The sequence below is a fragment of the Symsagittifera roscoffensis genome, chromosome 7 (assembly GCF_963678635.1).
Source record: "Symsagittifera roscoffensis chromosome 7, txSymRosc1.1, whole genome shotgun sequence".
Taxonomy (NCBI): Eukaryota; Metazoa; Xenacoelomorpha; order Acoela; family Convolutidae; genus Symsagittifera; species Symsagittifera roscoffensis.
In genome coordinates, this window is record NC_087068.1 from 13,763,604 (window position 1) to 13,777,486 (window position 13,883).

The window sequence follows — 13,883 nt, forward strand, 5'->3', positions numbered from 1 at the left end:
TTTTTGAAAATTTTTTAATTTTTTGAGACTTTAGGTGTAGGTGTTCTTGCTATCTTAAGTAACTGTTTTCTATAATATTTGCAAAAACGATTTTTTAAAATTTTTTTTGCGTACGATTTCTACAGAATTCATTCAAGGTTTTCACTTTTCGTTTGAGAAAGTGGTGCGCTCAGCTTCGCATCTGTGTGATAGTTTATTGCAAAGCCAAACTATTTGAGAAAAGGAGGTTAAATTTGACTATTTGTGAAAAGATTTATCTGGCAGAATATTGTAGTTACGAAAACTATCTTAGTACCATGTACAAATGACTGAAAATCAAAAGAAAATATTCTGTATCATAGTTTTCAAGTTAAATAGATGCACTATTTTAGTAATTCTCAAAGTTGCCACCAGTGGTATTATTATTCGGTAATTAATTTGTTTTTCATGTAAGTTGCCTGGAGAAAAAAAGCTTAAACATAAAATACACGAATGTTTTAATCGTAAAAACATGTTTGTTTGTTGGAAACAGAAAAAAAAAACATTTTAACACCATTCAGTTTTCAGTTTTCGACTATGAATTTGTACCTGTCGTGTGTTTTTTGTTTTGGAAAATGGGGAAAACAATTGAAAATAGTTTCAAACATTCAGTCATCCATGTCGGGTTACTTCTGTCTGAAGCTACTTTAATTTTTGAATTTTGAAAAGTTCATTTGTGTCAGTAAATAGTTCGATCGCAGTGTAATTATGGCTCTTTTTGCTTCCAGTGTCATTTCAGTGTCGTAACTTTTTTTGTAATATTTGATGTATAGTGTCGGTATAGAATCCATTGAGAAGCTTATCTATGCTGATACTGTGTTGCTACGTTGTGTGTGTTTTAGTGGCAGTGGTGTTGGAGAAGTTGGCGGATGTGAGTGGAGTGTTGAGTGCAGAGTACACTTATGGACAGCCAGTGCAGCAGCCACACTTTCTCATGCAATGCTGGCTTGGAGGGGCGGGACAGGTGCAAGTGGGCAGAGACACAGAGTACCCTGTTAGTTGAAGACAACACAACACATTTTATCATCTGGCTCGATACAGCCAGCCCTTGCGATCTCGCCCCGACACTATTATTTAAATTGTTAACTGTTAACTTGTAGGTCACCAAATTCAAGGGCTAAAAAGAAGTATTATCTGGTTTTGAAGTTATGATAATCACATCAATTACTACTGACCGTTTTTTCGACGTTGTCCTTGCTGAAGTTGAAATTTCAATGTTCGTATTTTATTGAAGGAATATGTTGTTCACGCAGGATAAGAATGGCAACTACAACTTCATAATCCCTGTCGCGGACATTGAGCGGGCGAAGAGTGAGCTCGCTGGCTCTCCCTACTGGAACACTAGACCAGACAGTCTTCTGTGCTCAGTTGTGGCCAACGAAGTGAAGGACTCTGAGTTGCCGACCCAACAGGCACAAGCCACTCTGCCTATCGAACCCAAAGAGGTATGTATCTATATACAGTCAGCATTCATGTATCGTAAAAGAAACATCAGCACATCCAAATGTCAAACAAACTTAGAACCTCCATTATAAAATAAGATTTTCAAGATTGCATTGGAGTTTGTATTGCAGATCATCGTCGAGTGCTGCGACTCGTTCTCCTGCCCGGAAGTGGTCAGACCAGGGAATTTCTCTTTCTGTGTAAGTTCACTACTCAATCTGGTTTTTTTTTTACATTTTACCTACCATTTTTCGACATTTCGCCTTGAAAAAAAATCAAATAATGAACAATAAATTAATTGGCACTACAAAAGGACCGTAATGTTTGAAGTCTTGCAAGTTCTTGATATGTAAAATTCGGCTCTTTTCCACTCCCCTTACCGTTCTAAATTTCAATTTTTTAAATTTTTTAGAGGTTATTACGTCTGAATGTATGATGTAATGTGTAATGTATCAAGGACAATTCTGTTCACAGTTGTCAGTTTGTTCATCATGCTAATTTTCTTTGCATTATGACAATATGAAAGAAGCTTTTCAAAACTTAGTTAAAAGGGGAAACGAGCCATAAATTCTTCTTCTGTGGGTGTAGGTGAAAGTTCGATATGCTACGGGGGTGCATCATGGGGAGGCACTGGACTCTGGACTGCTTCTGAGCACATCGTTCTCTCCATGTGCCACGCCTGATGCTCAGACCAGTCAGCTGAGAGGCAGCCAAGTGGTTGTGGGCGAGAGAGTGGAGCTGAAACTGACTGCTTACAACAAAAATGACTCTTGTTCTCGGGTGAGTTGATAGTCGTGGAAGATCGACTAATGCGTAGAAAACGTGCAAGATTGTTCGAGACATTTTTGTAAAAATACAAATAAGAAAGAATGTTCTCGGTTGGATTGTTGCATGATTTGGGATAAATCCAGGGTTTGGGGTTTCAGTTCATATAAGAGTAGTTTCTGTTCATATTATCAGTATGCTCATCAATCATCACAGTGTGTATTTTCGACCGGATAGATTGATTCATTAGTCAAATGCGGAAACTCTAGAATGCTTTTTAGATTGTGCAGGGAATTATTTTTTGAAGCTTTGTTGTCGTTGCAGTGGGATAGTTCCAACAACTTCAATGCTGCTGTTCTGAGGGCATCGAAAGGAGGCCATGTATCCGACAGTTTCTCAGTGGACGTGGGCTTGTTCACTTCTACCATGGAGGTGTTTCTCACAGTGTCCATCTGTGATGAGCAAGAGGGATCCTCCTACTCCAAGGGCGACGAAGTCTGTCTCCTCGCCCACATACACCCAGCTGTGGCCGCCGCACAAGTCAACAGCATGCTGCTCATCCTCAAGTCCAGAGGTAGGCCTAGTTATGAAGACGATGATGATGATGATGTTAAGGTTCTTCAAAGAGTGGGTGCTATTCAAAATTAAGCAATTTAAACATTTTTTAAGGCGCAAATTGCAAGGCAATGTACTTCAAGTTTTGACATCTCTGTAAGAAAATAAGACAAGGCATTTATATCTACTTAATTGGCACTTCTTGGTAATCTTACTATTCAAAATTCATTCGTATCCACAGTCATGTACATCTACTTGTCCGTGCTATTAAACGCTTCTTGAGCAAGAATCCTCTTGAAAGGGCCAAAAAAGAGTGCATTGTCTTTGAACGTTGCAGGGGTGGTGCGAGAGACAAGAGTGGAGACTGTCTCTTCATTCCCTCACAAGGTGCATGTGACTGTGTCAGCTGACATGAGTCCCAACTTCGTTGCTCTACTCTCGGCCCACTCCAGCAACCAGACCATGACGGAGGTCATGCCAGCCTCCATCACTGTGCCGGTGCAGAGGGGAGAAAACATGTTCGAAAACAGAGTCAGTCGTCACTCACTTGACTAAAATATTCTAAAAATATTCATGCATTTGAAACAACTCTTGATGTATTGATAGCAATCTGACCCCATTATGGTTTCTGGTTAGGTATCACTGTCAGCTGTAGCGCCAGACGGGAGAGACCACTTCTTGCCGGGGGAGAATGCATCTGTGGTGGTGCAGATGGGCTCAGATGACTCCGTGGCGGTTCTGATTGGTTTGGACAAGAAGGTCATCGCTCTAGGTGGAAGACACAACATCATTAGCCTCGACACTGTTAGTCTTTTTTTCAACGTTTTTTTTTCTTTCCGGTTATCTACCTCGTGCATATTGACTCTTTTTGTTGGAGTCGTTGAGCTGAGTTGCTATGTGTGAATTGCATTTTGCGTTTGTTTCGAGGTCGTGGAGGCACTGGCCGAGGAGGATCTGTCGCGTGCGGATGATGATAATGATTTTGGCGGTGGGTTCATCGTTTTCTGCTGGTTCCCTTTGCCCTCGAGGTCTGCGAACGCACAAAGCACTATTGCTGTAAGTAGAGAGTAGTAATCGTTACTATAATCGCTTCAAAGTTGATAGATGGTAATTTTAAACCAAAATGATTTCGCTATTTTACCAAAATCAACTCGAAGGTACCACTCAGTTGCCCGAAATTGCGAAAAAATTGTTGCCGGAACCATTAATTGAAGTCTATCTATTCCGAGTTTTAAAAGTGACATTGCGTCGTCAACGCTACACTGATACCAATTTCCAGAAATAGCAAATCTCTAAGACTCTTAGATGAATTGGCAGAAACACGGGGCGCCAAAAATAAGGTTGAACGCTACAAATATTTGCTAAAATAAACTAGAAATTTCGCCTTTATTTTGGTTGGTGGTATTTTGGTGTAATTTGGCTCGGCTATTTTTTGAGTTTCTTATCGAATCAGATGTACGAAAATTCAACATTTATATCACACTCAACAACTTAGGAACTGTCTTTGAGGTAGTTAAAGTCGGTAGAAAAAAACACCCTTTGAGGTAGTTAAAGTCGGTAGAAAAAAAACAACCTTTAGGGGGGAGAGGTAAGGGGGGAGCTCGGAAGAATAAGATATGTATATTGATGGATGCTGTTGTTGATAGCATTAGTATGAAAGCAGGTTTAAGTAACTTTTGATTCAGGATGCTGGCTTCGTATACATCTCGGCAGGAAAGGTCACTGTACCCGGAGAGGAGTTTGAATATGCCTACGCCTACCCAAGTGAGTAGAAATAACAATTAGAAGAGTTTTTTGCCTCGTTCAGATTTGTTAGATTTTACTCGGGAGGGGGAGGGATTTAGATTTGATCTGGTACGTGAAGTTAAGCAGCGGAATGTTCTTCAGTGTTTCATGCCGAGATGAAATTTGATGACAGACGTATTGCTTTTCGTCGGGGGCCTATTGCTCTCAATTATGCGGCAACTATTCCAGTGGCGATGGAGCTTTCCGATAAAATCAAGTCTAAGACGTCCCCCATTGCGTCTCCCAGGAAACACTTCCGGGAAAATATCATGTTTGCCACCATGTCTATTAAGTGCGTTTCTCATTTACACTAAAGCTTCCTTCAAACTGTCGCTTGTGGCTTAGGCTTAGTTTACTAGTAAAAAACGGAATGCTTCTTGACTGGCTTCTAGTAAATGTATTTTAGCTTACTTGATTTGATTCAGTAGGTTTTACATCTCCAGAAATTTATTCGCACTGCAGATTCTGCAAATGACGAATGATATTTAGGGCATTAGTTTAAAAACCTAGTAAGGAATATCAAAGGTTTCTTCCTTTGCAACAGTGTACGAAATGGCCTTCGCTGCTGGAGCCGCTCCCGATGGAGCAGTTTTCAGGGGAGACGCGAATGCCGACGATGAGTCGAACGTGATGCTGAAAGGGAACGAGGACGACTCCTCCTCCACCACTCGGAGTGACTTCCGGGAGGTGGTGTTGTTCTCGGTGCTGCACAGGTGTGCCCCCTAAATACCACAACTAGTAATAGTATTAATGTGATTGGCGACTGTAGACTAGCTCTGCCTGTTTGTTTTCCTCCCGTTACATTTACAACTGCGCCCTCTCTTCACTCGCACTTAAACGTCATTTAAGGTCATTCAAATTAAACGTCATTTCAGGGGTTTAGTCTCAAAGTTTTCATTGAACATTTTGGACAACATTCACTTCGAATTTCAGCAAAATGTTACACCGACCGATGGCAAATGATCCGAGCTGCCCTCTAGAAACTATCAACTTTTGATTTCAAGGACTTACCAGTTTATGCTTCCGATTTTGAAGATGACAATCTGCACCAAAGCGTGAGATTTTTTCTTGAAAGCGATGATAAGTTGTATGAATATGAAGTTACAACTAAAAAAAGAAAGGAAACGTGTTGAATGAGTCTGATTACACAAGCAAAGCTTGTGTTGTAGTATGAACTCTCTTTTTTTCCAACCTAATTCGTAAATATTGTTGAGATGCAAATATTATTGCGACAAAATGTGTTCATTTGACCAATAACCAGCTATTAAGTACAGCCAATGCAAAGGATATTAACACAGAATATTATTACAGAAGCATAGCAAATATTGTTGCGATGCAATTGTTGCGACAAAGTGTGTTCATTTTGATCCACCTATTAAGTACAGCGAATGCTAAGGATATTAACACAGACTATTATATTACTAATAGCACTTTAGCTTCAAAGCATCATGGAGCTGTAGCGTAGAGGTATGGAAGGAGACCAGCAGCAAAAAAAGAGGGTTCGAAACTGGGCAGGGTGGGATGTTTTTAATGAATTTTTTCATATGCTAGTTACAATGCGTCCGCTCTATAAATTAGGGCATGTTAGTTGGTAAATTTCTTCTTTCAAATTGACTGCTAATGCGTCATAATTGGCTTGCGTCACTTGGCAATTATGTAGACTCATAATTGGCGTGCGCCATTGAAGAAATTTCGTTGACTCAAAGTTTTACTCTTTCAGTTTTTCCCAGAAGCGTTATTGGTCATATTTTTGCTTGTGTATGCGAAGTGCAACTTCGCCTCTGTGTAGTTTTTGAAACTCAGAACTACTGAAACTTTTCATACTGATGGTAAAATTTAATGCAGATAGTGAAAACTGGCCTTTTCAAACTGTAAATAAACTGGTAAGACCTTGTAAGTAAAAATTTATATTTAAGAATAATGAACATAATGAAGTTTCTTATATAGGTCTTGCTGATTCTTTTTTCAAGAAAAGTCTTAAAAGTCTCTAATAACTACAGATGTGCATTCATACATATTGACGCATTTATGAGTGAATTTAGGAAACTATGCGCTTTTTGAGTTCAATTTACTTTCATCTGCTGAAAGTGACTTAAATAGCACTCTCCGAAAACGAACGTGGAAATGGCGCGAAAAAACGTGAGCGGTTTCTAGTTTCGAAAGTGGAATATATTTTTTAGATTTCCAGCGGAATAAAAACTACCGATTGATCCAGTTTTCTCTAGTTGGGCTCATGATATCAAAAAAGCGCCTATCATAATTCGTTCTAGAATTTCAAATCTGAATCTGCTATCTGCTTTATTTTTGGATAGTGTTCAATCTTCTATGTACTAGAAAGCTTCCGTGGCTGAATGTGTGACTCTTAATCTCTCCTTTTTCTTTGATGTTCGAACTGCTCAAGAAAGTCAATGTTTTTTCTTATGTTTACTTGCGTTTATCACTCTTTTCCGATCTTCGATTGGCTATGGTTTTTAAATTGCAGCTCGGATCATCCGCTGTCGGACGTTGTGAAAACATTTAAAAAGTAAATTTCCGATTTAAAGTTTAATTTTTTTCACTAGTGTTTTTAATGTGGATAACTTGAGCTGGGATGAAAACAAAATTACTTAGCATGCACTTCATTGTTGATTAAAGTGAAATTTTAGTTAGTCAAGCTTTTTTGTATTTTGACTGCGCTCAGTTTCATCGTGAAGATTGGTTAATATTTGATTCACTTAAGTGGATTGAATTTTGATTTCTCATTACCCGTGCGATAAGCAAGGGTATTGCAATCAGGTACTAGTTTTTTTTGGTAAATAACTTTGTTTACAGGACTCTTTTCATCTGGATTTCCTGGAAGCCTGTTATCATCAAATTTACCGCTGCAGATATACTGTGTGTCCTATTTACACTAGCGTCAGCTTAGTTTGTTATCATGAACATTCTTTTTTTTCTAATCTAACTGGCAAATAAGTGTTCATTAAAATTCTTCACTTATTTGAAAAATCTCAGTGTAGCATTGAAAGTTGCATAGCATCTGCTATCGGCTTTACTTTTGGATAGTGTTCAATCTTCTATGTACTAGAAAGCTTCCGTGGCGGAATGTGTGACTCTTAATCTTAAGGTCACAGGTTCGAATCTATGTGTGGCCGAATTTTAGCTAATGCGAGGCTTATTTACACTTTTTTATTATAGTTTGTAAATTCGATTTTTGTCGTGTTCTCGCTAGTGTTTGCGAAGCAGGGCTTGGCTTCTGTGTCGAAATTATTTCTCCTATTAGGAATTGTCTAGTTGGTTATAATTCTACCATCTCGATTTATTACATTTTTTTTTTCGACTAAGAATTTTTGTTCTATATTATATCGGTTTTTTGACCTCATATTGCGTCAAATTGTTCGACGAGCGAAAACGACTTTTTGTGTGCATGTGTTTTTGAGGGTGAGGGCGACTTACTAATTTTTTTTAACTTCAATTTTTTTGAATTTTTCTTCGGCTTTTTTTCCTTTGTTTTTCCGACTATATAATATCAGCGAATTTGCCTAATTTTGCGCTGTTTGATGAGCAAAACAATTTTTGTATATGTGTTTGTAAATTTTGAGGCTGAGCTGTACTTCATAACTTTTTATCAGTTTTAAATTTTTTTGAATTTTTTTCGTCTTTTCGTTTTTAATTTTCCTTTTTTTACTTGATAAATTTCTTCCTGAATACTATATTGGATGAATGGCCTCATATTGCGTCGTTCGAACACATGTGTTTTTTTGTCTTTGAGGGTGAGGGGAACGTGAGAGCTTTTTATTAGTCCTAATTTTAACTGAATCTTTTTCGGCTCTTTTGTTTTTTTTTCTTTTTTCGACTTATTAGGTTTTGGCCTATATTATATCGACGGAGCGATCTCATATTGTTTCATTTGATGCGCGAATAAAGGTTGATGCGCGTGTTTGAGGGTGAGAGAGACTTCAAAAAAATCTTCGGCTTATAGGGTTTCTGCTAAGGTTTTTTCGGCTTTGTTACCGCCTGATAACTTTGCTTTCGATGCTTATTTTTCATTCTATTGTCATGGCACGTTTTTGTTTCAAATATAGCCTCATTTTCTTCGATAGATATATTTTTTTGAAATTTTACGCTTGCGATTAGCAAGCGTTATAAAACCGGATTATAGACTTCTTTTCTGTGACCTCTGTGTGAAAATTCCTAATGTTTTTCCACATTACTCTAATTTATCAAATTGAAGCTCGTTTTTAAAAATTAAATGGAGTGGTAATTCCCATTAAAGTCACAGACGAAGGTGAATAAAAGGTTGGTCAAATTGATTTATTCTGAAATTGGTTTAGTGTTTTCGAAGTTGACAATGCAAAAGTTAATGCGTTAATCAAGCAGCATATCTGGTAATATCCGCTTTGAGAAAGAGCTATATATGCTACCTGATATCTGAGAATAAAGCAAATATGAAAGTGAAAACAAGACGCGGCGCCAAAGTGGGTGTCTCTAATGGCATATCAAATTGTTTGAAATATGGCTAAAATTTTTTTGTTAATTTTGGCCTGACTGTTTTGATTGGCGAGAAGCGCTTGTGATGAAAGATTCTAGTTTTTTTTGCTTAATTTTCATGATTCAATTTGTTTTTCATTTTGTTTTGATTAACTGACATCTTTTCATTTTCTTTGGTATTGGAACCTAATCCAAACTACATTTTATTATTTATTACTTAGACATTTAATCACTGTAAAGTATTTAATATTAACCAATCACAATCCATCTAACTAACTACCCACTTATTTGTAAGTGCTGAAATTACTTGTAATTTCAGCACCAGAGAGATTTGAATTTAACTTAGAAAATAGTTGACTCTCCCGAGTACTTCAGCAGCCGCAACAATACCAGTATACTCTAGATCTGTTGAGCCTAGCAGAGACTAGTTAAACACCCTGAGACTAGTAGTAATAAGAGTAAGATTAGGATCGGTATTAGACTAAGAAGTTGCACGAATCTATCCGGCTGAAAATAAGATAGCGTGACGAGCAGACGGTGTACCCTATCCGAAATTACTCTATGAGCTAGACCTCCATACCTAACTCAGTATATGGTTGTAATTAAACGTCAATGAACGCCCTGAAGACACGTATATAGGTCGGGTTTAATTTTTTTTCGCTTTTTCTTTAAATGCGGTAATAAGTACAGAAGTGTGGTCATGCATTTTATTGCACTTATGTATACTAGCTTTTTTTGAGTTTGGTTCAAATTCATTTGCTGAAGTAAGGTCCACTATTTAGCTACGACAGTGCAAATAGCGCGAAAAAATGTGAATGAGTTTAAGTGAGAAACTGGAATTCAGTTTTCTGCTTTTGAGCGGAGTAAAAATTTTCAAAGTAAATGAATGTATTGAAGACCCTTAAATAGGTGGTGTTGATTTTCATAAGAAAAAATTCGTTTATGCTCAAAATTTGTTCAAGTTCGACTTTTATTTTTCGCAGTTTGACTTAATTTTTTTTTTCAAGTTCAGTTCTTTTCCGTTGCGAAGAGGAAGGCAATTCCCTGATTTAACAGCCGAAGTGATATGGTCGCGGAAAAGTGATCGTTTTCCAGTTTCGAAGGTGGATTTGAATTTTAGATTTCACAGCGGAATAAAAAATGTATATATTGACCCAGTTTACTCAAATTTGGTTTGTTTTAAAGAAAATGGCGACAATCTTAATTTTTTTGGAACTCAAGTACCTTTAAGGTCATATTATGGAATTGTAAGACCGCCGTAGAAAACATTTTCTAAGAGTGGATTTTATATGGAACTCACAGCAGATTTTTTTGTTTAGAGCTAAAAAAAAGAATTCAAGTTTTTTTGCAGCTTTTTTTGCTTGTTAAATAATCATGAACGACATTTTAAATTAATTGCTTAGGTCTATTAGGTTTTCAAGTTGTTTGAGTTTTGGGCTAGTTTTATGCCAGGAGAATTTTTAGTTTAATAAATGTGTTTTAATTATTAAAATTTACAGCGGAATAAAAATTGTTAATGCGAAAAATATCAAAACTTGTTTTTTGCTCGTCTACTTTTTATTTTTGATTGTTAATGGACGAATTGATTTATCATTTAGTTAGGTATTGTATTTTTTTGGCTATTTTTCTTAAAGTAAAAAGCGATAAGCAAGGGTATTGCAAGCGTGTAGTATACGTTTTTGCCCATAATAGCTTTGTCCACAGGATCTCCACTCCTAAAGGATCTCCTCTTCTGGAGGATCTTTCATCTTCTGACGTGCTCAATTTCTTGAAAATTCAAAAAAGTTTTCTTGTTCAAGCACGTTTCAGGTTGTAATTATTTTCAGAAAAAATTCTCATTTTTTTCGGGTTCTTGGTGTTCGTCCTAGTTTCTGTCGGTTCATTTTCTGCTTTTTAACCGCAATTTTTTTTATCTTGCAGAATTTTATTGGCTTACGTTTGAAAGCAAGGGTTATTTCAATTTAAACATTTTTTCCTGTAAGTGAAACTTCACAAATTTGTAAATTTACCGAGTCTGATTTTGAGCTTTTTATTTTCATTTTTTGTTTTCGTTTTCTAAATATTTAAACAGTTTCCGTTTATGTTAAGTCGACTTAGTTACGTTATTTTGCGTAATTTCGGGGGCAAATTATATCCCATTCGGATTGTTTGTTTCAGTTTGGATGGGTCGTCAAAAACTGTTGACTTTTTGGAATTGTTTATGACAACAGTTTTGTTTTCAGCTCAACAGGTCTTGACCCTAAGTGTTGCCGCTCGGTAGATGATTTCCATTTTTATGGGATGTTTATAAAATTCATCCAAAATAAATATGAAGTTTTCTATCCGTAAGTTTTCAACTTCTGTCAAGTTAGTTTTGTCAAGTAGTTTTTCCAACATAATTTTTTCAGTTTTTTTTTTCATTCCTTTTTTGTAGCGCTATGCGGTTTTTTAATCGCAAGTGTTGCGAAACTCCGCTTCGCCTGAGTGCTCAATTTCATTTGCGAAATGTAAAGCACATTACGCTCTGTGTTTTTAAGAGTATTGAAGAGAGTGAGGACTCATATAGGCATAGGTCATTCTTTTATAGGTCTAGGTGATCTCCAAATACAAACGTGGAAATGGCGCAAAAAAACGTGAACGATTTCATGTTTCGAAAGTGGAATTTTGTTTTTATATTTTCAGCGGAACAAAAAGATCACCTATTGATCCATTTTTCTCTAGTTGGGCTCATGTTATCAAAAAAGCGCCAATCATAAAATGTTCTAGAATTTCAAAGAGCTTAAAGGGCATCTATTTTTTTCTTTGAAGTTCGAAAGTTGAGATTCTTTCAAGAAAGTCAATGTTTTTTCTTATGTTTAGTTGCGTTCATTACTCTTTTCCGATCTTTGATTGGCTATGTTTTATAGATTCCATTAAGTTTCATCGTGAAGATTGATTAATATTTGATTCACTTAAGTGGATTGAATTTTGATTTCTCATTACTCGTTTGCTAAGCAAGCGTATTGCAATGCGGTACTAGTTTTTCGGTAAATAACTTTGTTCACAGGATTTCCTGGAAGCCTGTTATCATCAATTTTACCGCTGCAGATATACTGTGTGTCCTATTTACACTAGCATCAGCTTAGTTTGTTATTACGAACATTCTTTTTTCTGATCTTACTGGCAAATAAGTGTTCATTAAAAGTGTTCACTTATTTGGAAATTTCAAAGTGTAGCCTTGAAAGTTGCATAGCATCTGTTATCTGCTTTATTTTTGGATATTGTTCAATCTTCTATGTACTAATAAGCTTCCGTGGCTGAATTTGTGACTCTTAATCTGAGGGTCGCAGGTTGAGCCATAAGTTCGTAAGAGTTGAGCCAGTGATAACGCGGTGGGCTTGATTTTAGGTGACCTGCAGGTGATTGATAGAATTTTTGCTGGCGGCGTTCGCCCAGGCCGGGGTGAATTAATCTAAAATAGGACGAATTATGATTTTGTAAGTGAGCTGCAAAGCATAGGGCCGGGTCGAAAGTAACCCCTAAAACTTTTTGAGTTTTTATCAAGGGGGAGATGCTCGTTGTTTAAAAAGACAGCGGGAGTTTTGTTGAAATGTAACTTTTTTGTGTGACGAAAGCAAGGTATATGATTCTTTTGATGACGCGAATGCTAACTTAAGTGAAGTTAAAAAATTAAAATGGCGGTGCAGATAACTATTTAATGAGCCCGATGCTCTCTCAACGTCGGGGCTTTGGTCGAAGGGGTGGAAATCATCAGTGTATGTGGCGAGGCGATCTTTTTTAGGAACAGACGGGCGTCATGTACCTAAAAATCAAAACGAGATGGTTATAAAACAGAGCCCTGGGTAATAACAGTGAAGAATTCGGTGCGTGGATACTTGGTTATTAAACATAGTGGTGGCTTGTCGGCCACATAAGTATTTGCTTAGCCAGTTAACTATACTTTTGACAAGGGTGTGTCATGAATGATTTCCTTAAGTCTTTTATGACACACTATCAAATGCCTTTGAAAGGTCAAGTGTAGCGAGAACAATTGGAAAGGCAGGACGTTTATGGTTCAAGCCAGCAGTAATAGAAGTTTCAAGAGTGATGAGTGCGGTTGTGGTCGATTGAAATGGTCGGAACCCGTGTTGGTGTGTGGCTTTTGGGAAATGCTTAGTTAAAAAGGGATGGATAAGCCTCTTCAATTTTGACAGCGAGGCACAGTAGTGAAATAGGCCTGTACGATGTGGAATTTTTATAGTTTTTCAATTTTTTTTAATATGCCATGTTCGTTTTAAGTTGCAATTTTGTGGCATTTCGTGAGGTTTTTGACATTTTCATCCCATACTTGCAACGTCATCATTAGAACAGCCGGTTTGTAGTTTCGTGTAGTTTCGTGTTTCAACAGTTTTGAATTAATTAAGGGGAATTGCGGCTCCGATTAAGTTAAATGTTTGTGTGTTGAGTTATTTGAACTAAATGTAGAGATAAGTTATGAAAACGAATTTGTTTTTTTTTTAATGTTGGATCTAAATGTGGTGGCTATCGTTCACTATCTGGCGTCTATCGACTAACTAATTATGATTTGTTTTTGAACAGTGAGAGGGGTGATAAAGAGTGGCACTGTTGTCAATTTTGATGCCTTTGCGGGGTTTGCTGTTGACTATGAAAATACCGCAGAGTCTGTGCTCAATGAACAGACTACTTCAACGCGTTCTCACTTCACAGAGAATATCTTATTTTCCGTATTCATTGCCAGGTCTATTCTTAGTTGCTGCCATCGTTGTTAGCCTTTGTGCTTATTGCTTATTCCTTTCCGCTTTCGGATCTTGATAATTATCCCCCTTTTTCGATTTTCAGAAAATCAACTTTGGCATAGTAAACAAGGTTCA

General features: G+C 37.1%; 1 protein-coding gene across 5 annotated transcripts in view; it reads left to right on the forward strand.

Annotated features, from left to right (window-relative positions):
• Window positions 1-13,883, forward strand: part of LOC134851799 (CD109 antigen-like) — a 385,923-nt gene that overhangs the window by 353,335 nt on the left and 18,705 nt on the right. For 2 of the 5 annotated variants that reach the window (XM_063868031.1, XM_063868032.1), the window contains exons 7-16: window positions 861-1,012; window positions 1,272-1,463; window positions 1,593-1,661; window positions 2,050-2,241; window positions 2,551-2,800; window positions 3,119-3,312; window positions 3,418-3,585; window positions 3,709-3,837; window positions 4,467-4,545; window positions 4,669-4,858. In XM_063868031.1, the coding sequence (XP_063724101.1) occupies window positions 861-1,012; window positions 1,272-1,463; window positions 1,593-1,661; window positions 2,050-2,241; window positions 2,551-2,800; window positions 3,119-3,312; window positions 3,418-3,585; window positions 3,709-3,837; window positions 4,467-4,545; window positions 4,669-4,858 (1,615 nt within the window). Of the gene's footprint in view, window positions 1-860; window positions 1,013-1,271; window positions 1,464-1,592; window positions 1,662-2,049; window positions 2,242-2,550; window positions 2,801-3,118; window positions 3,313-3,417; window positions 3,586-3,708; window positions 3,838-4,466; window positions 4,546-4,668; window positions 4,859-5,110; window positions 5,280-13,590; window positions 13,751-13,883 lie in introns of all 5 variants that reach the window. The other 3 variants (XM_063868033.1, XM_063868034.1, XM_063868035.1) reach the window with 3 other exon arrangements.